Source organism: Clarias gariepinus, chromosome 16 (genome assembly GCF_024256425.1).
Source record: "Clarias gariepinus isolate MV-2021 ecotype Netherlands chromosome 16, CGAR_prim_01v2, whole genome shotgun sequence".
Classification (NCBI taxonomy): domain Eukaryota; kingdom Metazoa; phylum Chordata; class Actinopteri; order Siluriformes; family Clariidae; genus Clarias; species Clarias gariepinus.
Genome location: NC_071115.1, coordinates 29,042,828 through 29,069,137, shown reverse-complemented (window position 1 = coordinate 29,069,137; position 26,310 = coordinate 29,042,828). Strand labels below are relative to the sequence as shown.

The window sequence follows — 26,310 nt, the reverse complement described above, 5'->3', positions numbered from 1 at the left end:
TTTCCTTCTTTAAATATGCCTGGTGTGGAGCCTTTCTTAGACATGTATAGCTGTCTTGGAGTTGTTTAAAATCAGTAAAAAAGAAGAAATTGAAGAAATCTGGTAGCCTGTTTTCATACACTTTGGGACCTTCCAAGTACATGTGTATTATATACAGTAATACTGTGATCACATGATACTTTATATAAACACAGGACGAATCCATTCATATGCTTTCCCTTACGTATTCTACACACACACATGGACAGATGAGTGTTTTGGCTATTTTTTGTAGCTTAATTTGAAATTATTTCAGTTCAAGTGTTTAACCCTACAAAACTACAGTGTTAAAGGAAGGGGTTCTCAAGACTTTTGCAAACAACAAAATGCTTCTTCACTGTATGCACATACTATACAGATAAACAGCCCAAATGTGTTTTTTACTTTAACTGACGTGTTTTGATTACACAAGGTGGCACTGTGGTTAACACTGTCGCTTCACACCCTCCAGGATCCGGGTTTGAGTACCGTCTCGGGTCTGTGTGTATGGAGTTGGCATGTTCTACCCATGCTTGGTGAGTTACCTCCAGGTACTCTGGTTTCCTCCCACAGTCCAAAGACATGCAGATTAGGCTAATTGGCATTCTCAAATTGCACGTAGAGTGTGTGTGTGTGTGTGTGTGTGTGTGTGTGTGTGTGTGTGTGTGTGGGCTCTTTGATAAATTGGCATCTTGTCCAGGGTGTGCCCCACCCCGTGCCCAAAGTCTTCTGGGATTGGCTCCAGTCCCCTGAAAACATTTACACAGGGTATAGGCATAGACGATAAATAAATGAATAAATATATTCCAATAAATAATAATAATAATATTTTCATCCAAGACATGTTTGGGGTTTGATTTTTTTTAACATTAATAACTGACTATTTCCCTAAAATTTTAATTCCATAAATAAACATACATCCAATGCTCATATACAGCTGCTTTAACCAACATTTATTCGGTTTATTTATAAGTGGTTTAGTGAGTAAGTTTTGATTACACTTTGAGTCGGCTCTCAAAGAGTCGGTTCCAGGAGTCGATTCGTTTGTGAACAACACATCACCAATAAATATGTGAAACATCTAAATTATGATATTATTCATTTAAAAACACAATGAAAGTTGATGCTGAGAGAAGTCAACATTCTAAAAATTATTTGATTATATATATATATATATATATATATATATATATATATATATATATATATATATAAAATTTGAACAGGAAAAGTGAAACATTTATATGGTGTCAGTGTATATGGATGGTGAGAATATATGTAATGAGTAAAAAAAACCGGACTTTTTGTCTTTATTTATTTTTCTGCAAACCGTCTGTAAACAGTGCACACTATGATACAGATGTGTGCGGTGTGCATGCGCGCGCGCGCCAGTGAGAGGGCGGAAGTCACGCTCGTGCACACTAAAATCTCATCTGCCATTGCTGAGTGTAAACAGGCGGCGGAGAGCGCGGTTCAGCTGATTCCACACAGAACTCCACACTGCACTGAAAAGCTCGTCAAGATACCTCCAGAGCAGCACTGTTACCTTTTCTGTGAGATAAACAGCCTGTTTGACGCCACGGGTGTTGGAAAGAAAGTCTCATTTTTACTTGTTTTATTTTCTTCTTTTCAGTCTGAGCGCTTTGTTACTTCTCGTGTTTCTTGACTCGCCTAATGGTTCACTCTGTATGCATTTCCGATACGTTATCTCTCTAAACTGAGACATTCTGAGGAAATTTGCCCTTTCTGTCAGGATGATTCGGCGCGGTTTAATAACCTAGCTAGCTAGCTCTGGCTAACTGACTGACTGACTGAGGTTCTGATTCACCTCCAGCGGTTGCCACAACAACCGGGAATTCGAACACGAGCGCGCGGCTTATTTATTCGTACTGTAAGTATTATTAAGTATTTCCTGCATTTCGTGACAAATGGCTGAAAGCGGTGGAATAAAGCCTGGAGAAAGCCCCAACGCCGGGAGGATGGGGAAGCAGGCAGCTGCTGAAAGCCCTGGAGCGAGCCCAGGCAGCGGGAGGAAGAAGAACGGCGGAGAGAGCCCCGGCTCTGGGAGGATGAAGCCGCATCAGTCGCCCTCTACCCGGTCTGCGAGGTATCACGCAGGCGCCGCCGGTCACTCTTTCCGCAGGGTGACCCTGACCAAGCCGACTTTCTGCCATCACTGCAGCGATTTCATCTGGGGGCTCGTGGGCTACCTCTGCGAAGGTAAGCTTCATACCAATTTCACGTGCAACAACAACAATAATAATAATAATATTCTAGAATGTTCTCCTTCTCTATCATATTGTTTGATCCAAGGGGATGGAGCACATTTGCACATGCCAGCTTATGTGTTAATGCAGAGCAAGAAAGCCTAGTAAACTGCACAGGAAAAAAGAAACAAAAATAATGAACTCTACGTCCAAGAACGAAACACTTAACTGTACAGTAGGTTTGCAACGAATAATCGACTAGGAGCTCGTTTGTTCGCCGATTAATCTTTGACATCATCACTTTCTGAAGTCAACTAGAGCATGATGGGAACACCATCTGGACCAAAAACACGTGTTGGAATCAGAAAGAAAAAGATTGTGTAGTGGTGGAGGCGTGGTCAACGATAGCTCTGTGACGCGAGCGGAAGTCAGGTAAAGCGAAGCACACCTGCGGAGAATATTGCTCATCAGTGTCTTTGTGTTGTTTCTAGTTTTCCTCAGCGGAAATATTCATTTGAAATGAATATAACAACAAACACACACTGTTTTACGCTTTCTTGTTTTCCGGTTCACAGCATCACACGGATGCTAATTAGTCGCAGGCTCCTCAGGTGGGCATCGTTACCTGACTTTTTAGGTAGCACATGCGTAAAACAACCTCGGGCTAAATTTAAAAGCAGAGAGCTAAACAAGTACCACTAAGTAGTTCTGCGACTTATGATTAGAAGAATTGATTATTCATATAAATAATCTGCAGGTTATTCGGCCATCGAGGTAGTTGTTAGTTGCAGTGAAGTGAGAAACGCTTTCTCTTTTATGTATTTATTTCTTTTTGTTCTCCTGGTCTGATTCTCCTCTGTCTGTATTTATCTGATGCACAGGTCTTCTTTTGTCCATGTCTATCTCTCTCTCACTCTCATTGACTTCGCCTCTGTGAAGTACAGAGCATGTATCGAATAGCTGCCTCTGGGAAAGGAGCGAGATTGATGGGGCTCGATTTCAGGAATCCTTAATTGGCCGAAGATGTCTGGGCTTCCATATTGAAGTGTGTACTTAATTGATGGAGCTGAGAGAGAGACCGACAGAGAGTGGAAGGTTAGCCGTTGCTAATCTTTCAGTCTCGGGCAATTGCTCTAAGCCCTGATGCTACAATCAGATAACAGATTGATGGTATTTGTGTGTAGGTCTGTGCGCAGCCACCAGCCTGTGCTCATTCTCACTCGGTCTAATCCCGTTCCATATGTCTGGGTTTACTGGGAAAATCACCGCAATCAGATAAAAGTCATAAACCAGATTTAAACAGCAGTTTTAAAAATAGCTTTCCAGCGGAAACGCGGCGAGGACTACGGAACAGCCAGGAGCGATTACCGAGCAGAAAGCGCTGGCTCTGTAAGGGGTTAACGCTTTCCTGGAAAATGGAAAGTTTTCCGTAGTGTCAAAGGTTTTAGGAGATAATCAAAACCATGCAGATTGCGTGATTTATATTTACAGCTTGCTTAATCTCAGCACAGACAGACATGCACTTTAAAAGTGAATTTTAGGGTTTGTGTTTCGTAATATTTGTTGGAGTTTTATGAACTTTATGAAAGCCTCAACCAAATATCCACTCAAAGTATTACCTCAGGATTGTGGATTTCTGGCCTTTAAAGGAAAGTTTTTGATTAGTTTGACGTTCTTCTCTTTTGAACACAGAAGAATGATCCCTGCCTTCACTTAATCGTTATGACCTGTCAGTACACGTTGGCTGTTGTGATGACTCGATTTCCTTCTTTCTTTTTATCGTCCCTCGTGATCATCTCGAGGTCACGATCCTGCTCTCAGGACGCTAATCAGATGTTTAGCGTCACGAAGCAGAAAGGCGACTCACAAAGGTCTGTGTCAGAAATGCTCATGTATTAGTATTTCCTCAGAAGGACTAACGGGACCAGCCATCATTGGGGCTGCCAGAATGGGCGGGGCTTTGGCTCGTGATTGACGGCAGCGGTGTTGCCAGGCAGAGCTGTTTCACAAGTCGTAATGAACTCTTCAAGGTTGACATGGCAACAGATAGAAATGAAAAGGCTGGACAGAGAGAAGGGGGTGTAGACAGGATCATGAGGAACGTCTGTGGATATGAGGAAAGAACTAATAGGTCGGATAGAACAGATAAAGATAAGTCTTAAGTCTTAAACGACTTGTCTTGAAACGACTCCAGCGTGTTAGAATTCACTTGTACCACTTAAGTGCTGTTAATTTAGCGGTGAAAATATGAACTAATCCCAGTAAATATATTCAGTTTAGCTTTTCTAGTTAATATCTATTGGTGCAGGTGTTGAGCTAGGACATTATTAGTAGCTTTTTTTTCTTCTTTTAAGTAGATTATTAAATCCGGCACATAACTGTTCATAACGTCGCTGGAAGATCGCAGGAAGATAGATCTTTAAGTATTGCAAAAGTGTCATTAAATTCTGTACAGCGGTCAATTTAAGACACGCCCACAGTTTGACGCAAGTGTAGTACTCTGTCAAAACTTCAGGTTTCATTAAATAAAAAAAATAATTGTGTAATTCAAGCCTTTTTCAGGAGGCAAAAGGAGGCTTCAATCACGTCGCATAATTTTACCACAAAGACAGACATGCTGGCGACTCGGCCACCGAAAAATCCTCACCTTAACCATCAAGATGAAAGAAGGTGATAAAGTGGTCGTTAGGACTCGTACTGTACAACAAAGAATGCTAGGTTCTATTTGTTTTTGTTTGTCTGTTTGTTTTGGCATAATTTACGAGTAATGTCTACATAAATATGTAGACATTTGCAAATCAATGACTTAAATCATCTTAATGAGCACTGGGGTGCTTTCAAAGCATTCAGGGTTAACAAAACCTGGTGTCTGTGTGTGTGTTTTTTTTTTTTCTGCATGTCAGTAACAGTTCTCGTGGACATTCTGTTACTGAGAACCGCTCAAGCCAGAGAGCCCACTTCCTGTCTCTGAGGAGGATACAAAACCTGAGACTGCGTCAGCGGACTAGCTTGAGTGAGAGCGCGTGTGTGTGTGTGTGTGTGTGTTGTGGGCTGTGTGGGCGGTTAGTACTTTCATTCTGGCCTTGCCAAGTGCCTGAAAAGTTTCCCCGGCTTGCTGTTGCTTTTTTTTTCTTTTTTTTTTTCTCCCCATTCGAGCTATAACACAACATCATCAACTTCGTGCCACTCGTGCAGACTCATCAGCTCATCATTTCAATTCCTCATGGCCTTGAATCACGGCCACAAGGTGAACGTGGAACTGATCCTGAATCGTTTTCTAGAGAAAACATGACCTCCCAAAAAAAAAAAAAAAAAGAGCATAAACAAACTCACTTCTCACAACCGCACAACACAATAAACATGCAGGTCAGAAAATAAATAATACGTGTGGAAAGTTATTCCAAGTGGAAATACCAATTCAAACACCCTGCGCACATCCACACACACGCACACACACACCCACACACTCTTACACACACAAGCATGGGCAATTTTCCATTTGTTCGACGCTTGTGAAAACATTGGGTTTTACAAACCGAGCGAAGTCTATGTATCTCTCCTGTTCTAAAAATATCGCCCTCAAACCACATCCAGTTCTGTCCGACTCGCTGATGCGGTTTAGGACGTCGTATGATAAACTGTTATCTCGTAACATGAACAAAACTGTAATTGGATGTTATCAAGGCGGCCATTTCGGATCATGAGCGCAATTCTGCTCAAATGTATAATGAGATAAAAAATGTAAGTCGCTCTGGATAAGAGCGTCTGCCAAATGCCTGAATGTAAATGTAATTCTGATTAAGAATCCCCTGTACTGTAAATCTTACAGCCATTCTTAATATACAGTAGCTCTGATGGCGAGATGGTAGGATTGTTGTTTTATAAATTTTTTATATGAAATCACAACTTTAAAGGGGCAATAAGTATTTTTGTTTATTGCTCCCTTAAAGAAATGGTCAGCTATTGCCGTTTAAAAAAATTAATAAATAATCAGATTCCGAACATGTTCTGGATGAAAATGTTGTTGTTATTATTATTGTTATTGTTATTATTATTATTATTATTATTATTATCTTCGCACCTCATCCGTGCAATAGACAATTTTTGTTTTTCATTTCTCATAGCTCAAATTATCTAATTTGTTTTTCTACATAACACGGAAAACAAAAACAGTTTAAAAACCTGACTTCTGATCTGAAGATTTTCTATGTATTTAAATCAACTTCTTAAAGTTGTAGCTTTAATTAAATGATTAATTCTAATAGCGCTGACAGATATAAAAGATTTAGAAATGTATTCATAAGCAGCATCAGTGTCTGTCTTTGAAAAGCTGAGAAGAAATTATTATTTTTTTGGACCCTCACAAGAACAACCACAGGGTCTACTTCCTGTATTATCAGCCTTTGTTTTCACACTTGAGTGTGACTGTATGTGTGTGTCCTGCAGAAGGTTAACACGGTGCTAATGTGTGTATGAAGATGTGAAAACTAACACTCTGTTTCACTCTGTCTCTGTTTCACTCTGCAGTGTGTAACTTCATGTCCCATGAGAAGTGTTTGAAGCACGTGCGGACGGTCTGCTCCTGCATGACGCCCACGCTGGTGCGGGTGAGTTAGAGCCCGCTTAAAGTGTAAAAAACGATCACCCCCGCCACACCCACGCTTACACTACACAAACTCGAACGATGCTTCATTTAGCCTTAAACAATAAACTCGTTTTAAAATCAACAAAGGAGTGAGAGTGCACGCTCTCGGTAGATTGAACACGGTGTTTCACACAGGAGACTCCCTTCATACAGAAAACTGCAACACATCAACAATTATCAGGCTTTTAGAGAAAATTTCTTTAGCGAGAAATTTCTTTGCTTTTTAGTGGATATTGTGATGCTAATTACAAAATTTCCACAACACATAATGATGATGACTACACGTTTTAGAACGTTTTACAACTTTTTTTTGTTGTTGTTGTTGTTGTAAAGATAGGGGGAAAATCGGCACACTGACTTCGAAAACCGGTTAAAAATGTAATTTTTTGCATTTATAATACAGATCGATTGGCCAGTGACCAGAATCGGCTAGTTTTCAGTTTGATTGGCCGTGACCGATGATCAGCTGATCAGCCTCAGATATAACTGATTCTGTACCAAGCGCAGAAGCTTCAGAGTGGCGCAACAGAAATGCATTTTTATAGCATTACATTATAAAAAATTGTCCCGGTAAAAACATCGGAGCGTCCTTTTTTCCCAAACTCTGTGAGTGAATTAGTCTTAAACCTACTCATAACACAAGCTTACACCAGCCTCAATACACTGCAGTCGTTAATCATGTGCGTTAGAAGCCGCACATAGCCATGTGCTCACTGTCGAGTTGAATTTTTAGAGTTTTGAGTCATTTGAGGCGGTAAAACGTCACTGTTTATTTATAAACCTCTGAAATATTTACTCATTTTCATCTTGTGTGGTAAAAGTGAATTATTTGCTAAGTTTGTGTATAAATAATTATTTATTTTGTTTACTCATGTGTTTATAGTAATTAATTAATTAATTGTAAATATTATTATGCAGGATGACAGAGATGACCTGGTGCTCAGTGAAAATGTAGCTTTTTGCTTTTAATTTAATTTAAGGTTGAATGTTAAACTCTTGTATTTCAAGTTAGTTTGTATGGTTTAAATGCTGCACTCGGCTTTTAAGTGAGAAAACAAATGTTATAAGGAACGCGCTACAATTAATTACACATTAAACTTTTTATTTTTTGTGTAAAAGTGAGACCTGACATTATTTGATTGACAAAAAGAATGTTATAAGGCAACAAAACAGGATGAATTTTTGTTCTCACAAGGATGGAATTGCATGTGAGCGGTTATTTGGATGATGATGTATTTCAATAAAAGACCTGCTTTCCTATATAATTTAATAGTTTATGTTGAAATAATGCAGATTGTTTCAACTGGTAAACACTCCGTGCAGTAATTAACAACGCTGCACGCAAACAAAACATGAAAACAAGTGGGCGTTAAACTGGCAGTCTGGATTCCGTTCTCTCGCCCACACGCTTAGCCCTTTAATGGGTACCAAGCTGTACTGAGAGCTTCAGGATTCTCTCTTTCTCTCTCACACACACTCTTTCTCTCTTTCTCTCTCTATCTCTCTCTATCTCTCTCACTGCCATGCCTAATCAGAGCACTGAATTGCAGAGTGATGCAGCTACCATGTTGAGATTGTCGCCTCTTACAGTTATGTTCATAATATTGTGTAACGTACAGCCACTCATTTAAAAACTGTTTAACAACACATGCGCGCACACGCCTCCACACAAGCTATGCAATCCAATTTCCATGAGAACCTAAACAAACCCATCTCACAGCATTCATTTCTAGTAACAAATCCCTCGTCTACATTTTTGGTCCTTTGATTAGCTGTCTAGATAAGAAACACTGCAAGTCACGCTAACGCTAAGAGAAGTCCTATTTAGTTGGAGTAAAAATAGAAAGATTGTGCAACCACATGCCTCAACCACACACCAGTTTTATGTTCATCTTCTCGTGTAATTATTTTTATAAAACTATTTTTTTTCAAAGCTTTGAACGAACCAGGTCTCGAGCAGGAAACAAGGTCACTTCCTGTAGCCTACTGTAGGAAGTCCCGCAGGAGCCGGACAGGAAGTGGTCGCTCTCTGGGCAGGACGAGCTCAAGGACGCTGAGTGTTAGCGTAGCACTAAGAAAGAAGAGCAACAGTGGCATCTGCCTTTGTGTAGCGGCGAGGCTCGAAACACTCCTTGGTGCTTGGATGAACCGCAATGCCTGTGATAGTTAGGAGTTAGGACGGCTTGAGTCTCTTCAGCCTCGTCACCTCTGTCACGTCACGACATCTCCAGTCTTTTTTTTTACTTGCTTGCAGGACTGTTAATTACCTGGAGTCTGTCCTGCGCTGACAGTCCGCACCGTCTGGTGTGTATCACAAGGCAGGTTGTCGAAATCAGAATCCATCACAGACTCATAAGTGAGTTCGCATCTTGTGACCTGCTCCGCATCTCACATGGCACTTAATAGAACAATCACAGCCAAAGGTCATAGAAGTTTCAGAGCTGCTTGCCATGGCTCTAATAAGTCTAATCTGTCATGCAACAGGCACGGAAATGAGACCGTAATACCGTACACTCCTGCAGCGGCTTCAGTGATAACTGGTGCTTTTCAGTGTTTCGAGCTGCGGTTTGCAAAATTTATATTTATTTATCAGATTTGCTATGGAAAACATCACCGTTATGAAAATGAGCGTGTGTGGGGAATTTGTATGTGCTAATTTTCATTCTTTTTTTTTTTTTCCTTCCATGCTGTTTGTCTTTCCAGGTTCCTGTAGCTCACTGCTTTGGTCCAGCGGGTCAGAAGAAACGCTTCTGCTGCATCTGCCGTAAAAACCTGGAGGGAACGCCGGCCCTGCGCTGTGAAGGTGAGGGGTTTAACCAGCTGAAATCCTTACGTCTGATTACCGATTGAAGTAATAGGAAGTTTTACACAGAAAAATAATAATAAAAATCAATTATTTGTCACATGTACCTTAAAGCATATGAAAGTTTTTTTTTATTATTACTTTTTCCCCCCCGCATATTCCAATTAAGAAGCTGGGGTCAGAGCGCAGGGTCAGTCAGGATACAGGACCCCTTTGGATCACTTAAGGGTTGTTAAGGGCCTTGCTCAAGGGCTCAACAGTGTTAACTTGGCAGTGTTGGGGCTTGAACCCTTCACCTTCCGATCAGTAACTCAGTGGCTTAACTGTTTGAGCCACTATACCAGAATATGGCATACAGCTAAAAAAAAAAAACCCTGAATTAACATGTGCACATGTCTAAATTTAAATTTTGTTTTCTTTAGTATGCAAATCATGTTCACAGTTTGTGTGTCAGTGTGTCTGCTTCCGTTGTCTTATTTAGATACTTTGTGTTCATGCCACTCTGTCATACCCGTTTTCTTCCTTTTTCTCCCTCTCTCTCTTTCTCTCTCTGTTACTGTTCATTTATCTGCCCAGCGCCTGCTCGATGTAGATGTGCTGTTGCCGTGGTAACACAGGATGGTCTTTTGCAGGGGCCTGATTTCTAAGAACAACATCCAAAAAGGAAAACGTTCTCTTCCTCTGTCTCTCTCTCTGTGTTTACATGTCATTCTATCATGTCCTCATCTTCCTCTCTCTCGCTCTCTCTTTCTCTCTCTCTTTCTCTCTTTCATTCTCTCTTGCACTTTTACACTATCACACTTTTTTCTTTACACTCTTGCTTGCCCTGCCCTCCTTTTTTTTTGTTATGTTTCTTTTGAGTAGAACAGAATGCACAGACGGCAATGTCTCCAAACTCTAAAAGTAAAATAGAGAAGTTTGATGATTGTCTGGGGGAAGAAGTTCGATCCTCTGCTCGTGGTGAAACATGAGGCTTGCTTCTTTATTTGTTGTTGTTTTGGTTTATGTTCTTCCTTCTCTATATGCAACACTGACCCTATTAGATGGTTATTCTGCTTTGAAGCAAACCTCATAATCTGTGCTTGTGTGTTTGTGTTTCAGTGTGTGAGCTGCACGTTCACAGCGACTGCGCCCCATTCGTCTGCAGTGACTGTCGTCTCTGTCACCAGGATGGAGGCCAGGACTACGTAAGTGATAAACGCACTCTACAAAAGTCCTGTAACCATAAACAGTAACCACCGGTGCCACAGGTCGCATCAGGTGTCCCTGAATTATTTGTTATTCATTAATTGACGTTTTTCCTAATCCACTAACCCCTGATCCCGCGGCAGGACATGTTCCATCACCACTGGCGGGAGGGCAACATGGCGTCCGGAGCGCGCTGCGAGGTGTGTCGGCGTGTCTGTGGCTCCTCCGACGTCCTCGCTGGTTTGCGGTGCGAGTGGTGCGGAGTCACGGTAAGCGCAGACACAGCTCCGCATTCACCCTCCTCCCTTGTTTCTCGGTCTTTTGTGAATCGATTCCGTTCGCTGAAATATTTATTAGAGAAAGCGAGTCATCCTTTACCGCCCCTGACGGCAAGCTAACGTTTTATTGATCCACATGCCAATGCGGCTCTGGCCAAATTGAGAACGAGATGGAATACAGAGACTGAACAAATGTTTAAACAGATGTATCGGCTCTGCCGTGGCAACACATTCCCACGCTGAAAGTATGCACATTAATGTGTACGTTCATATAATATTACGGTTATAGAGAGCATGTTTAAGGTCTTCTTCGGTAAAGAATCTGATTGGTCAGGAGGTATTAGTTATTTATCTATAACGGCATTCCAACATTAAATTATTAGTTATATTATTGTTCTTCTTTTAACACATCATTATTTCTGGAGGTCATAAAGTCGATGCCGCGCTTAGCATTATTAGAATGAGTCACCAGTGTCGGTGGTAAAGCCTCAGTAGAGAGAGGTTGTTTGTTTATTTGTGTGCTAAAAAAGGTGAGGAGAACTTGCTTGTTTTTCAGACGTTCCTGACTGTAAAAGTAGATATGAATGGATAAGAAATATATATTTTTTTTGCCATAAATGCATTTTCTACTTGCCAGCAAAATTACTTATTTTCTTTGTAATCAAGATTGTTGTTAGGAAATGAGAATTGAATATTTTATCTTATTATATATTATAAGATTTATTTTTTTTACTTTTCGGTAACATTAAAGCTGTAACAGAAATGCTGTGTTAATAAATTAAAATAAAATAACATGACCTCAATCAGCACTATGAGTAAAGTTGTTAACACAAGTAATTGTACAGTAGCTGTAGTGCTTATATGCCTAAAATAAAGTCTCCTGCTGTTTCTCGCTGCAAGACATTCATTCAGAGGCAGCCGGCATTTCAGATTCCACATAAAGAAATCGATAAAGCCTCAATGCAGCCGGGATATCTCGTTTAGCTCTTACTGGCTAATCACACAAAACTATTTTATCAACTTACATAATGAATTTCTCTTTCATTCTGATGCACTCAATAACCATTTTGTCATAAAGGAGTTTTCCAGACGAGGTCGTGAAGTGAATGTTTGTGGCTTATCGTGTGAGTTGAACGTGTGAATGTTCGTCTTATTTACTGTTTTTTTTCGGTGGTTGGTGATCAAACCCAGCACGAATCCTCACATGCTTCTTTACATGGATGACGGAGCATCATCACTCACTCTCACTCAGTCACTCATGCATGTTCTGATGGCTAAAAAAGAACCACATCTTGTTTATGTTTAAGTGGGAACGGAGCTGGTCTACTTCTACGAAGAGACCACAGAGGAAATGCCCACTTGTAGACTCAAAAATCTCAGATTTTTAATATCTAACAGGGATGTGTAATGGGTGAGTCTTTAGAAAAGGTAGTTTTAGGTTTACTTATTTATTTGTTTATTTATTTGTTTATTCATTTTACACTAAATTATCTGTTATTATTTCATGCAAAATATGGTTTGGAGTTTCTGATAGCCTGCAGGCAATACAAGCACACAGCACTGCATTTTTAATCATGTCTTTATTTGTGTTTTCATTTCCTGTTTTTTTTTTGTGCTTTCTTTTCTTAGAACTGTTTCAGTTTTTTTTTTTTTCCCTTCCCCCTTTTATTGCTGGTGGTTTTATTTCATACAGCACAAAACAGACTGAATAAATCCCAAGTAGTTGACTCAGTTTCACTATCCGTTTTGTGTGTGTGTGTGTGTGTGTGTGTGTGTGTGTGTGTGTGTGTGTGTGTGTGTTTGCAGGCGCACGCCTCGTGTAATATAGTGATCTCTCAGGAGTGCGGCCTAGGTCGGCTTCGCAACATGATCCTGCATCCCAGCTGTGTACTCGTCTGTTCGCGCAACTTCAGCAAGATGCACTGCTACCGCATCTCGGAGCCCCCGCAGCAGTGCGAACTGGGTAATCAACCAGCCGAGAAGACATTCATTAGACATTCGTGAGATGTTAATTGAGGCACAGTGGTTGGATGAGTGTTTATGATCCCACAAGCTAGTGAGTCACAGTTCCTCAGGGTCGTCACAGGTACAGCTTAGGTACCTGTAATTCGGCTGTTATGAGCCATTATGAGTTCTTATCTCACAGCTGCACTTGTTTAAATAAAAAAAAAAAAAAAAACTTACCTTTGCTGTAATCTTGGTGATTTAATTAGGGGCTTTTTGGGGGTCTTTATGCTCAAAAACAATGCTGCCATTAGGATGCCTGAGGGTCCGGGCCCCAGGTGTGGCACGTGGCCCTCGAAAGAGATTTTGCTGCATAGCTCATACACACTTGCATGTATGCATGCGAAACCCGGTACACATTTAGAGCTCATTGAGCTGAACAGCTTTCAAAAAGAGTCTGGTTATTTTAGGTTGTTTGGAAAAGGCACCCAATGGAATTCGATACGCTCTTCCTAGGAAATTTATATGATCGCCATCAAACCGGGTCTATGTGATCTCAAGACATTAAGGTTGCAAAATTGGACGATGTCTTAAACTTATGCCCAAAAGTGTTTAATAACTTTCTGTGGGACATCACATTGAGTGATGACAGTGAGTTGCTTTTTCCCAGCATCTGGGGCTTTTTAAAGGTCTAAACATAAAATTTCCCCTTTCTAAAACAATGTCATATCGGTGTTGGGATGTCCCCTTTTAAATGCATGTGCCCACTGTCCCCTCTGTCTTTCTAGTGCGCCCGGGTGACGATGACGCAGGGTGCTTGGGCCTGCGAATTGTTGCTTGCAACTACTGTATATATAGTTTTGTTGTTGCCTTTGACATTTAGATAACTATTGTCTGTTATAGTATTATAATGTTATATCATTATAAATATTAGATAACTATTCCTTGACTTCGGAATTGTATGTTTTTTTTAACTTTTTTTTTCTATTTCTGTAGATAATCAAGATGACTCCGATGTTCAAAACCCAGTCGCCCCGAAGGATAGTCAGTCCTCAGGCTCATCGGAAACCGGTAAAGAGATTTAAAGTGTAGACAGTTGGAGTAAAGGTAACTCCGCTTCCTCACTTACGCTACCACCCTGCTGTTGATTATGTTCCTTTAAAAGAAAACACACACCCAAGTGTTGCTCTTCGTACGCATTTACTGTGCTTCACTTGACTTCCAAGTAATGATTACATCAGGAGGACACCACAGGAGATGTCATCATTAGTCATGAGTTGATAATTTTCCAGTGTCCCCCACTGTGTGTGTCATTTATACTAAGATTCTTTAGAGGAAATTTTTTTGTTAATGTGCTATTTAAAAAAAAAAAAAAAAAGTTTTCATCCTCTTTTAGGGAAGCAGACTTTAAGAGTGTTCGACGGGGATGACGGAGTGAAGCGTAATCATTTCCGGCTGGTGTCTATTCCTAGAATCATCAAAAACGAGGAAGTAGTGGTGAGAATTTATCCCTTTTTTTTTTTTTTACTTTTTTCCCCCCTCTTCCTGGAATGGTTTTAAAGACTTCCATGTTAAAATTGTATAGCATAGAAATAATAGGCTAGAAAAAATGCTTTAAATTGAATAAAGGTGTGTTAAACTGTATAAATTGTAATTCTAAGAAAAAAAAAATAATAATCTCCTCGTACTTCCGGTCTGAGCAGGAAGCAGCTCTCAGGGCGTTCTACATCCCGGACGACGCTCGGGATTACGAGCTCCAGAATTGCACCCACCCAGACCTGCTAACCGATGACATCATCAACCGCAACGGCGTGCCGGACAACAAGGCCGTCTTCAAGGACTGCCCTGCTGAGGTGTGTCTTCTCCGAGCCAAGCCCAAAGACACAGATGTGCTAAAGATCTACGCTGGCTGGCTCAAGTGAGTGCTCATTTAAACAGAAAACACTCCAGCAGGAGCAGAGATTTGCTGAATTCACATTTACATTTATGTATTTGGGAACAATTCGCTCAAACCCTGCATTATAGGAAGGACATTCTTATCATTATTATCCTTAGATGTAGATCTCAAATGTAAGGAAGTAATTTTAGGATACTTTATCCAGGGACCAGGGTGACCAAATGATATGTAGTGACCAAAAAAAAAACAAAGACTAATGCACTGTGTGGACATTTTGTGTCTGGTTTACTTATATACACACTACCAGTCAAAAGTTTGGACACACCTCCTAATCTTCTAACTCCATGGTCATTCCTGTTTTTTTATTTCTTTCTATATTCTGGTAAAACAAGCCTGAAGACGTCCATAATATACAATAATCAGATGTATATCTGCTACTTCTGCTCTGTAAAGCTTCATAACGACTCTAATCTGAGGTGCTGCTTGAGGTTAATTGGTAATTTGTGAGGCTGTTGACTCTAAATGAACTTCTCCTCTGCAGCAGAGGTAGTTTTTGGTCTTACTTTCCTGGAAAGGTCTTCATAAGAGACAGTTTTATCATGGTGATTAACAGGTTTTGCAAATGCACTCGACACAATACTGTCCTTGCAAAAACTGTTCCAAAAAGGCTGAAAAGTAACAACTGACTGTTTCTTTACTATTACTTGTTGTTCCTTAATTAACTAATGGCATTAAAATAACTTGAAACTTTTGACTGGTACTGTATTTTGTTATTTTTTGTTCAATATAGTTTATTTTGGAAGGGTTACAAATAAGAATAAATATACAAATTATATTAATTTCTTGATGAGTATCTATACTCTGCTGCTAACATAAACAATAAAGTTGCAATATGAGTCTGTGCAATTATTTAATCACAGCAGCACATCGGGAATTTATGAAGAGTTTTATGATTTATAAAAAAAAATATTAAAATTTATTTTATTTTAATTTTCAGATATATTTTTTTTATTTTATCAATAAAACATTGTGTATATGTGTGTGTATGTGTGTGTGTGTGTATATATATATATATATATATATATATATATATATATATAAAATATGTGTGTGTGTGTGAATCTAAATCTGCAGGGTCGGTGTTGCCTACATAAGTATCACTGTTGGGAAAAGCAGAACAGTCGACTCTATCATTAAGGAAGTGCTCGTCCAGCTTGGCCAACAGGTATAACCCTTATTTTTTTAACGATACACACTTACACACCACGCTGTAAAACTGTAACTCAGGACCTCCTGAAGTTTTAAGCCACTCCTGACCTGTTAAGATACACCTGTATTACTATATTTTTATGTCCTAAAAAGTAAACTGAACGGTTGTTTTTATTTACGGCTTCACACGATGTGTGTCCGTATTAGGACCTTGAAGTTGTGTTGTTGTTGGTCTTTATTTCTATTTATAATATCAAGCAGGAAATTATGTCACTATGATGGCACACAATAGCCAGAGAACTTCTGCTAATAAACTGCGCTGTGTTTCCAGGAGCATGTCAAAGAAATCTCGTTACCCAATTACAGTGTGATGATTTCTTGTAAGGACGTTCTTGTTAATTCATAATTAAAGAACAATAAAACTTTCTGCAGTATGCTGTTATGGGAACAATTAAGACACAAGAGTCTCTCTTTTTTTTGTAAATGTTGGATAAACAGAAAATGTCAAGATCATGTGTTTTTCTTTTTGCCCCATAACAGTACATGTTTTCACTTCAGGTTATGTGAAGCATTGCGCTGCACAACGATAACCCCAGTAAATACAAAATGCAGATTTAAAATGATGATTTCATTTCCCTTTGTGGAAAAAGTAATTTCTTCCTAAATCTTATAACTGACTGCCACCCTTTACAGCGACATCTTTCAATCAAGCGCTTGCGATATCTGATGTCACTGTGAAGGAATTTCGGCTCACTTTTCTTTGCAGAATTGTTTAATTCTGCCACATCTGAGAGTTTTCGAGCTTAAGCTGACTGTTTAAGGATCTCAATAAAAAACTTTTTAAAGCCATTTAGAGGTGGACTAGCTGGTGTATTTCAGATCATTGTCCTGCTGCGCTTGTCAAGTGCACTTGAGCTTGAGGTCATGAACTGCTGATGGTCGGATGTTCCCCTTCAGGATTTATATGTAGAGCAATCACAGAATTCATGGTTTCATCAATTATGCAATAGGTCATGAAGCTGACCATCGCACTTGCACTACTATGTTAAAATTTTAGTCTTATTAGTCCGTGGAATATTTGCCCAAAAATTAGGAATAATCGAGATGTTCCTTTGGATGTGGGATGTGAGACGGACCTTTTTGGCTTTTGCTTTTAAACTCTCCCATCGATGCCATTTTCGCCCACACTCTGTCTTATTGTTGAGTCATGAGCACTGACTTTAACATAGGAAAGTAGATGTTCTCTTCTTTTTTTTTTTTTTTTTTTTTTTAAGTTTTTTTTATATTAGATACTGGATGAGACGTCATCAGGCTCTAGAAGTAATTTTGGAAGACTAGCATCTCCTGGAAAGGTTCACTTTTTAACAGGGGACAAGAACATTTGGACTTTCCCCCCCCCCCCCCTTTAGTTAATGAAATCCTTTTTTTAAAAACTACATTTTGCTTGCAAATTTACTTGGGTTATCTTTGTATAATATCCTAATTTGTTTGATAATCGCACTAAAAAAAATTTTAGATAAAAAAAAAAAAAAAAAATTGCAATTGCTTTTACCTGCCCTCAAACTGTGTACTGTACATATTTGTGTGCATCACCAATATGCCCGCGGTAGACTTCAATATGGCTTGTGGTTGGAAACAAGAACACGTAGCCATGTAAACAGACTTGTAGGTAAAAAGATATATAGAAAAACAGAAGTACCACATCACATCCTCTCGTGTGATTTGTACATTGTGTGCAAGGTAATAAATCATGACATAGATTTAGGATAGTGCTCAGTCTCTTTGAACATCATAAGTATGTTTTTGTGCGCGTGTGTGTGTGTGTGTGTTTCAGAATGAAAACCCAGACAATTTTAACCTTTTGGAGGTTTTCATGGGCGGCAAACATGGTAAGATTGAGCATCCTGTTTATTGTTGGGGGCAATGCATCATGGGATTAGCTGTGAAAGTCTTTTTGTTTGTGTATGAAGTCTTTGTGTTTGTGGTTTTGCTGCAGTGCAGAAACAGGTTCTTGGTGGACGGGAGCTGTTGATGGACAAGCTGCAGGAGATCAGAAAGGTGCCCTGTGCTTCATCTTTAACAGATTAAGTGATTAACGAATGCAATCCAGAGCGATTTGTTTGCTTTGTGAAGTTCTTGAATACATGTTTGTGTGTGTGTTTTAGACATCTCTGAGGCAGATGAACCAGACGCGCTTTTACATCGTAGAGAAAAGGAACCGGGTGGCCCAGGTGGACCTGCTGATCGGAGGACTTCCTGTGCAGCTCAGCACAGAGGAGTACACGGAGCTGCTCCAGGAACACCTCGCTATCAAGAGTCAGTCTAACACACTTGTTTACTCTCTGAACTGTTTTTTTGTTTTTCTCTTTTTCTCGTCAGGTTTTAACATCATTTTTAAGTCAATGAACAAACGACATCTCTGTCTCCTTTTCTTTCTCTTTTTCTCTGCAGGTCACTTGGTCACTGTCGCTCACGTTTACCAAGCACAGGGTGAGGAACTTGTCACCGTAGCAACATTTCTATGGCAACCTGGCTTACATCCAGGCTCTGGGATTGGTGGAAGACAGGATAATCAATGTGTGTGCGTGTGTGTCACTGAGTGTGAAAAATGCCTCTGTTCTTTAACACTGCCACAGAATGCGGCCATTGTTTGAAATCAGACTTCTCGACTCCATTAAATCCTACTGATCAAGCTGTGTGTGTGCTCTGACTGCTAAAGCCAGTCCTACACACAGATTTTAGTTACTCTCTTTGTCTCTCTCTTTTTCACACACATATAAAACGCACACACACTCACACAGTGAAGCACGAGGAGAAGCTTGGCAGCTACCCTCAAACACCCCTGCTCCATCACACACTATTGCATTAAGTAACCTGAAATGATGGCTTAACATGACCTCAGATGACCTCACTTCCTGTTGCCAAACTCGAGAAGTGTTGTTATAAATATTTTTGTGCAGTAAACACTGCGGGTAGGTTTTAACACTGTTTTGTGTGTGTTTTTGTGGTGCAGGAGCCTTGGCTTTGCAGATCACTTGTTTTTCTGAAGCTGAACGAATCTACATGCTGGCCAGAGACACCAGTATTAATGGCAAGCAGCTCACTTGTCTCGTCATACCTAAGATCATGGTACGTCCTCTGTCTGTCTCTCTCTCTCTCTCTTTCCTCTCTGTCTTTCTCTCTCTCTCTCTCTCTTTGTCTCCTACTCTGTCTGTCTCTCTCTCTCTGTCTCTCTCTTACTCTCTCTGTCTGTGTGTCTTTTTCTTACGCTCTCTCTGTCTGTCTCTCTCTTACGCTCTGTCTCTCTTTCTGTCTGTCTCTCTTACTCTCTGTGTCTGTCTTTCTTTGTCTCTGTCTCTCTGTCGCACTCTCTCTGACTGTCTCTTCCCTCACTGACTGAGCGAAATTGGCCAGTGACCTCTAGTGGAACTTTGAGTTATTTTGGCTTTTTTTTGTCTCTGTGTGTGTGTTCCCAAAGAAAAGCAAGCTAGCCAGAGATTCTTGCCCTTTGCTGGTGTTTGTTAACCCTAAGAGCGGAGGCCTGAAAGGCAGAGAGATCCTTTACGGCTTACGGAAACTTCTCAACCCTCATCAGGTGTTCGAACTGACCAGCGGAGGGCCATTAGCTGGGTAATAACCTTTAATTTATTGAATTATTTATTTATTTATTTATTTATTTTATTATTATAAATGACTACTCTGTGTTAATAATTTCTTGCTCTCTGCTGTTGGTGATCAGACTGCACACGTTCCGTGAGGTTCCCCACTTCCGCATGCTGGTGTGTGGAGGAGACGGGACAGTGGGGTGGGTCCTGGGTGTTCTGGAGACCATCAGACACAAACTAGCCTGTCCCGAGCCTGCCATTAGCATCGTCCCTCTGGGAACAGGTATACACTAACTGTGGATGCATCGTGTGTGAATATATTGTAGCAGGATGACCATATGAGCAAATCCATAGTACTCCTCACACTCTGTGAATGAAATGCTGTGCATGTGTGTGTGTGTGTTTAGGCAACGATCTGGCACGTGTTTTGCGCTGGGGGGCTGGTTACAGCGGTGAGGACCCCCATAGCGTCCTGGTCTCAGTGGACGAAGCAGAAGAGGTGGAGATGGACCGCTGGACCATCCTGTTTGACGCTCAGGAAATGGCCGAGGACGGAAAACAGAACGGCTTCCTGGAGCCTCCGAAGGTGTCGCATTACAGCTCAGACTTTAATTTTTATTTTACTGGATAAAGATTCCTGCAAGCATGTTTATCTGACAACGACGATGATGAGTGTATGTGTGTGTTGTAGATAGTCCAGATGAATAATTACTTCGGCTTAGGGATCGATGCAGAACTCAGCTTGGATTTCCATCATGCTCGGGAGGAAGAGCCAGGAAAATTCAACAGCAGGTCAGGATACTCTGAACCTGCATCAGAAAATGATAATGATGATGATGCTGTTAGTTTTTTTTTTTTTTTAAATGACTGAGCTGGTGCTTGATAAATTAGTATCGCTGTTTAAAATTAGCAATTGTTTTTTTAACGTTTTGTTTAATTAAATGTAACTGTAGTTTTGTACAGTGGGGTTAATGGGCCTGTTTTAAAAAAAAAAATCATTAGGGAGGAAAAAGAAAACATAGCTCTAAGTCATAGCTCTAAGTGCTGCACTTCTATATCAAATGAATGAAGCTGTTTGGTTTTACAATCTTTATCTTTGTTTGTCATTCCAGTTTAGTATATTTATAATTTCGCCAGTGTAGAACTTAAACACATTAGGCAGGAGTGACAGCTGTCGAGGCGTAAATAAAATACACTACAGTAGGCTCCCTGCCATATCTTCAGCGTAACTCATACACAGCATAAAAATACACACCATACCCCCTGCTATGACCATATAACAGTGCTGATAATGCTAATAATATGTAATAAAGCACTTCTCTACCAGAGAGTCTCTTATCACGGGCTGAGCCTGTTATTGTGGCTTATTTTGTGCCTAGTGTATACAAGCTACCCAGACAAAGCATGTTCAGGCAGTCAGTGATTAGCGCCCTCTGGTGTTTAAAGATGTATATATTTATGTGTTCAGTGTTTATACGCAAGAATATTTAAAGACGTTATCTTCATTGTATATCATACATATTGGGTTTATCATGGGTTATGCGTCTCGCTCATTCAGTGGCCCACTGCCTTCATTTTGCAGATTTCATAATAAGGGCGTGTACGTGAAAGTCGGCCTGCAGAAACTGAGTCACACACGAAACCTTCACAGGGACCTGAAACTGCAGGTGGACAAGCAGGACATCGAACTGCCAAGTATAGAGGGGCTGATCTTCCTCAACATTCCCAGGTTTCTACATAAACAAAACGCACACACACATCCTACTGCTTGTATGTCTTTGGATTATTGTGTCAAGCACTTGGCTATGATGAAAGTGTGAATGGATCCTTTCTTATAATCATTAATGATAATTACTGTTGAAGTAATATTACTAATCGTATGTTTGTCTAGCTGGGGCTCTGGTGCTGATCTCTGGGGTTCGGACAGCGACGCACGCTTTGACAAGCCCAGGATAGATGACGGCATGCTGGAGGTAGTGGGAGTGACTGGGGTGGTACACATGGTGAGTTAATTCTTTCTTTCTTTCCTTCTTTCTTTCTCCCCCTTATTGGTATGGAGTGGCCTCAACAAAAGAAACTAGGCCACTCAACTCAAAGGAACTTCTGCGTATAAGCCAGTGTCTAAATAAAATACTGCACCTGACTTTGTAAACACAGGTAACATAAGGGTGTTTGTGATGTAGTGTATTTTTTTCTTATAGTTCTTACCAAATCAGACAGCCTGAACTTAAGAATGGGGAATGGGTCCGCTCCTGTGTTTCAGGGTCAGGTCCAAAGCGGGCTGCGCTCAGGGATCCGGCTCGCTCAGGGCAGCTACATCCGCATCACCGTGACAAAACCCATCCCGGTGCAGGTGGACGGCGAGCCGTGGATCCAAGTCCCCGGACAGATCATCATCTCCGCAGCGGGACCCAAGGTGCGAGATCTATCAGATATATTTAACCTTTAATAGATTATTTCAGATAGGTTATACTTGTATTATCAGATCTGTTTCAATTCAAGACAGCCAGTCCTAGTGATTTAGTTGAGAACTGAACAAAAATAGAGGTCGTTCTTCTTTTTTTTTTTTCAGGTGCACATGCTGAGGAAATCAAAGGTCAAGCAGAAGAAGCAATCCGGCAGTCTGAAGGAGGGAAGGTCCGAGAGCCCGGCGCTGGGAGAGGGGGCAAACTGACAGAAAAGCCCAAACACACACACACACACACACACACACACACACACACACACACACACACAGAGACACAGACTCTCTCTCTCTTTCAGAAATCTGCACAGTGCCTCCATTCAGTACCAAGTCTGCGTCCACCACTATGTTGGTGGAGTAACAATCAAATTCACTGGATCAGAGAAGAGATATATAACTAAACATATATAACAAACTATATATATATATATATATATATATATATATATATAAAAGCCCTTTTTTTAAGCGGATTCAGGAAAATGAGAAAAGATTTAAAAAGAATAATGGAGCTTTAAACCTGTATCCTATTTTTTTGTTTGTTTGTTTTTTTCCCTGCATCTTGTCGGTTCTACATATTTAATAAATATCCCTGTAGCGATCGCTGCCAGATGAGTAAATTTAACAATAAACTTAGGTTTACTATTTATTATAAAAAATACTATAAGACCAGACACAGACTAGGCTAGACTCATTAAGCTAATGTAAGTAGCATTATTAATTTATTCAGTTTATAATTAAAATGTTATTTTTAAAGCACTCAAAGACTGAATGAACTACCTTACTGGTGTATGGATGTTTATACATAGTCTCAGTCTCTGGCCTTATCTAACAAACAGCTCAGCATGATTCTTTTTCTTTTTTTTTTTTTTTTTTTAAATAATCTTTTACTTGTCTGGGTGATCAAACTATATTCTAAAACTATTATACTATTTATTGTAGCAAGTGAAAGTGCACTTGTGCCAAGCAACATGGCCACCAATAAGCATTGATTCTTATTAATATTACTGTAAATTGTATGTGCCGTAGCAAGCTCTTATAGCTTTCTTCACCACACACACACACACACATTGCACCTACTGTTGCATTTCAATTAAAGAAACATCTCAGAATAATCTCAGACAATCATCTTGCACTCCTGTTTCTGTAGCTGTAGCATCTGCTGACTGAACACAATGTGTCACAATGTACTCGACATTCCAATCCGTTTTTAAAGTAAATGCTGTATTACTTTTCTCATGTAAGAATTATCTATTTTGCCATAAACTCGTAGTTACCGCTTGCCAGTTTTCAGGCATTTTCTGAGCTGTAAATGTGCTTTCTCCAGCTGATCCAGTTCCTCACACTGACCTGAAGTCAGAGGGTTTTTTTTCGACAAACACCAGCCGATTCGATCTAGATCAGCATACGAGCGATTAAATGTACGCGATGACTCCTGATTGGCTGCTGATAGTCATGTGGTAATGTCAAGTTTGAACATTTCTTGTCGTCTTACAAGCATGAAAAGTTTGTGAGTGTGTATAGACGATCTCTTGTACTAGAGTAACTTTTACAGGTTCTAATATTCTAGACAAATGTTTGCAGAGTTTGTAAACGTGCCCTACTGTAAAGTTGTACATACTTATCTTGGTGTAAGCATAATGCTTTATTGTGTAATAATATACTGGATATATTCAGTGTATATACTGAAGGTTTTATATATATATATATATATATATATATATATATATATATATATATATATATTCATTAATACTTACAGAATGTTGTACTGTATTAGACGTACTTGATGTACAGTGACTGGTCAAGTCCTGTTCCGGTATACAATATTCAAAATCAAGCGTCGTAGCACTGTGTGTGTATATACACATACACACACACACACACACACACACACACAGAAACGAGCGGATACCACTACCGCTTCACTAAAGCAGTGCTTGCTCTACATCTACCTCTGCTTCTGCTCTTGGTTCTGTCACTTTCACCTTGCATAAGTGTCAAAGATGCTGTGCCTTTGTGTTTGTTTTAAGTAGAATTGGGGATGTTCTGAATGCCAAATGACTGATCAATTCTGAGTTATTATACCTGTAAGCTTTTTTGGGGGAAATTACAGTGCATTCCTATATTTTATTTGTGCAAATAGATCTCCACTTTGATTAGATCTCGAGAGTATCAGCCTGTGTTACTTAAATGTACAGTATATAATATAGTCTTTCGGATGGGGCAGGGGGGATTGAATCAGGTCCTTCAAAGATGATTATCAGTCATCATTACAAACATGTACATGTGCAACATATAAAATATTAAATCTAGCTCTTTAAATACACATTGGAATGTAAGAAAAAGAAGCAAAATCATATTGCACTACTATAAACATAGACCATATTTGCTTATATTCTGGGTCTTGTAAGTAAGGCTCTTAGCTTCACACTCGCTCAGAAATGACTATAGTAATTCTATATCTTAAATATATATATTTTTATTATTTCCCTACGTTATCACAGTGATTCATGAATAATTCTAATCTGTGATGTCAATACCTCTTAAATGTTTATAATAACCCATCCTGTGTAGTTTACACAATTTTTCGGTTAGTCCGACAGTCTTAAGATTCACATTTTGTTTTCTGGCTCATTTCTCCCCTTATATGAAAGCAGTATCTAATCTCCAAAATCTACAATGTTGAATGTATCAGATACATAAAAAAAATACATCAGCGGAATGGTTGCAAATGATCCAAGTCTTTTCCGTCCGACAAAATCAAAGTCAGTTCTGTTTTCCAAAACGGATCATTGCATACATAGCTACAACCAGCATTCCACAGAGTCCGTATTTAATGACAAAAGCACCAGTCCTGTCTGGTATCGTGGTGGTTGATTGTGCGCTGTTAGACATTTTGTGGCGTTGTCCATGTGCTGCTCTTCCTCTTTATTCAGACTGCTCCGAGTTAATTTGAAAAAAAATAAAATAATCATGATGTTTGTTGTAAAAATGTCCTGAATAGTTATATTTAATATTTGATAATTATTGTATTATAATGTACGTCTGTGTGTATATATACACCTAATTCCCCATGTAGTGCCTCATCCCCATCTAAGTGCTTTTAGAAACTCTGCAGTATTGAAGTACTGTGTGTCACCAGGCCCTTTGACCTTTTTACACTGATCTTGGTATCTTACATGGGATTTTGAACATTTCTGATATTAAAAAAAGGTAATGGATATCAAAGTTGTTGTGAAGGAATTATGGACCGTATGACCTTTTTTTATTGCCAGGTCTAAACAGCTATAATTTGGGCACTGCTGTGTTTTAAGCACTTTAAAATATTGCTGAATTAAATTGCACATCCTGCCATTCTGTACAGCTATAAAACTTTTAAAGGTTGTAAACTGTAAGTTGGAGCTATAAAGTCTGATTCCAAGAATTGCTCCTGTAGAAAAATCCAATTCCCAACGATATCTGTTCACGGTGACCGTACAAGTCTTACGTTGATGCCCAAATGCTCAAGAAATGCTCAAAATCCTATACAGTACCTTTTTAAGGTACATTTTTAAAAGAAAATTTTAAATATGGTCAGTTGAAAAAGGCTAAAGATTTTAAAAGAATTAAAGAACAGTGTTCCTGCCGCTCACGCTGTTCTGCTGTCTCAGTGGATGTTGGGTATCGTCAAAGAATTGTGCTGTTTTAGATCTTTTTAGAGCTTCTGTGCCTCCACATGACTACACTCGTTCGGTTATGCGCCTGCTCTTATAACATCTAATGTGATCTAACAATTTTTGTACTGATACAAAATCAAAGGTTAACATTCTAAGAGCTATAGTATACAGTAGATGTATATTTTTTTGAAGAGAATTGTTAAATTTTAGCTGCCAAGAATATTGCACTGAGCATATTGTTGTACAATATTCTGTGTCAAATGAATGTCAAATAATTATAAATGTATAGATAGATACATCAGTTGTGTAACACAAGAATACAGAAAGAAAATATAAATTTTGACTTTTTTGATACAACACTGGCTGATTTTGTCTTTTTTAAATGTGTACCTT

The 26,310-nt window shown here is 39.6% G+C and overlaps 1 protein-coding gene across 1 annotated transcript; it reads left to right on the top strand.

The window, feature by feature from the left end:
- Nucleotides 1-1,464: 1,464 nt before the first annotated feature.
- LOC128544398 (diacylglycerol kinase theta) lies at nucleotides 1,465-22,713 on the top strand. The gene is made up of 23 exons (XM_053514452.1): nucleotides 1,465-2,238; nucleotides 6,753-6,832; nucleotides 9,574-9,673; nucleotides 10,775-10,860; nucleotides 11,005-11,130; nucleotides 12,946-13,102; nucleotides 14,080-14,154; nucleotides 14,480-14,580; nucleotides 14,787-15,001; nucleotides 16,115-16,205; nucleotides 18,024-18,078; nucleotides 18,186-18,247; nucleotides 18,355-18,505; nucleotides 18,641-18,679; nucleotides 19,203-19,318; nucleotides 19,668-19,819; nucleotides 19,929-20,077; nucleotides 20,202-20,380; nucleotides 20,486-20,586; nucleotides 21,377-21,523; nucleotides 21,686-21,797; nucleotides 22,058-22,210; nucleotides 22,367-22,713. The coding sequence occupies exons 1-23, from the start codon at nucleotides 1,947-1,949 to the stop codon at nucleotides 22,466-22,468; spliced, it is 2,841 nt and encodes a 946-aa protein (XP_053370427.1). The 5' UTR covers nucleotides 1,465-1,946; the 3' UTR covers nucleotides 22,469-22,713.
- Nucleotides 22,714-26,310: the final 3,597 nt, after the last annotated feature.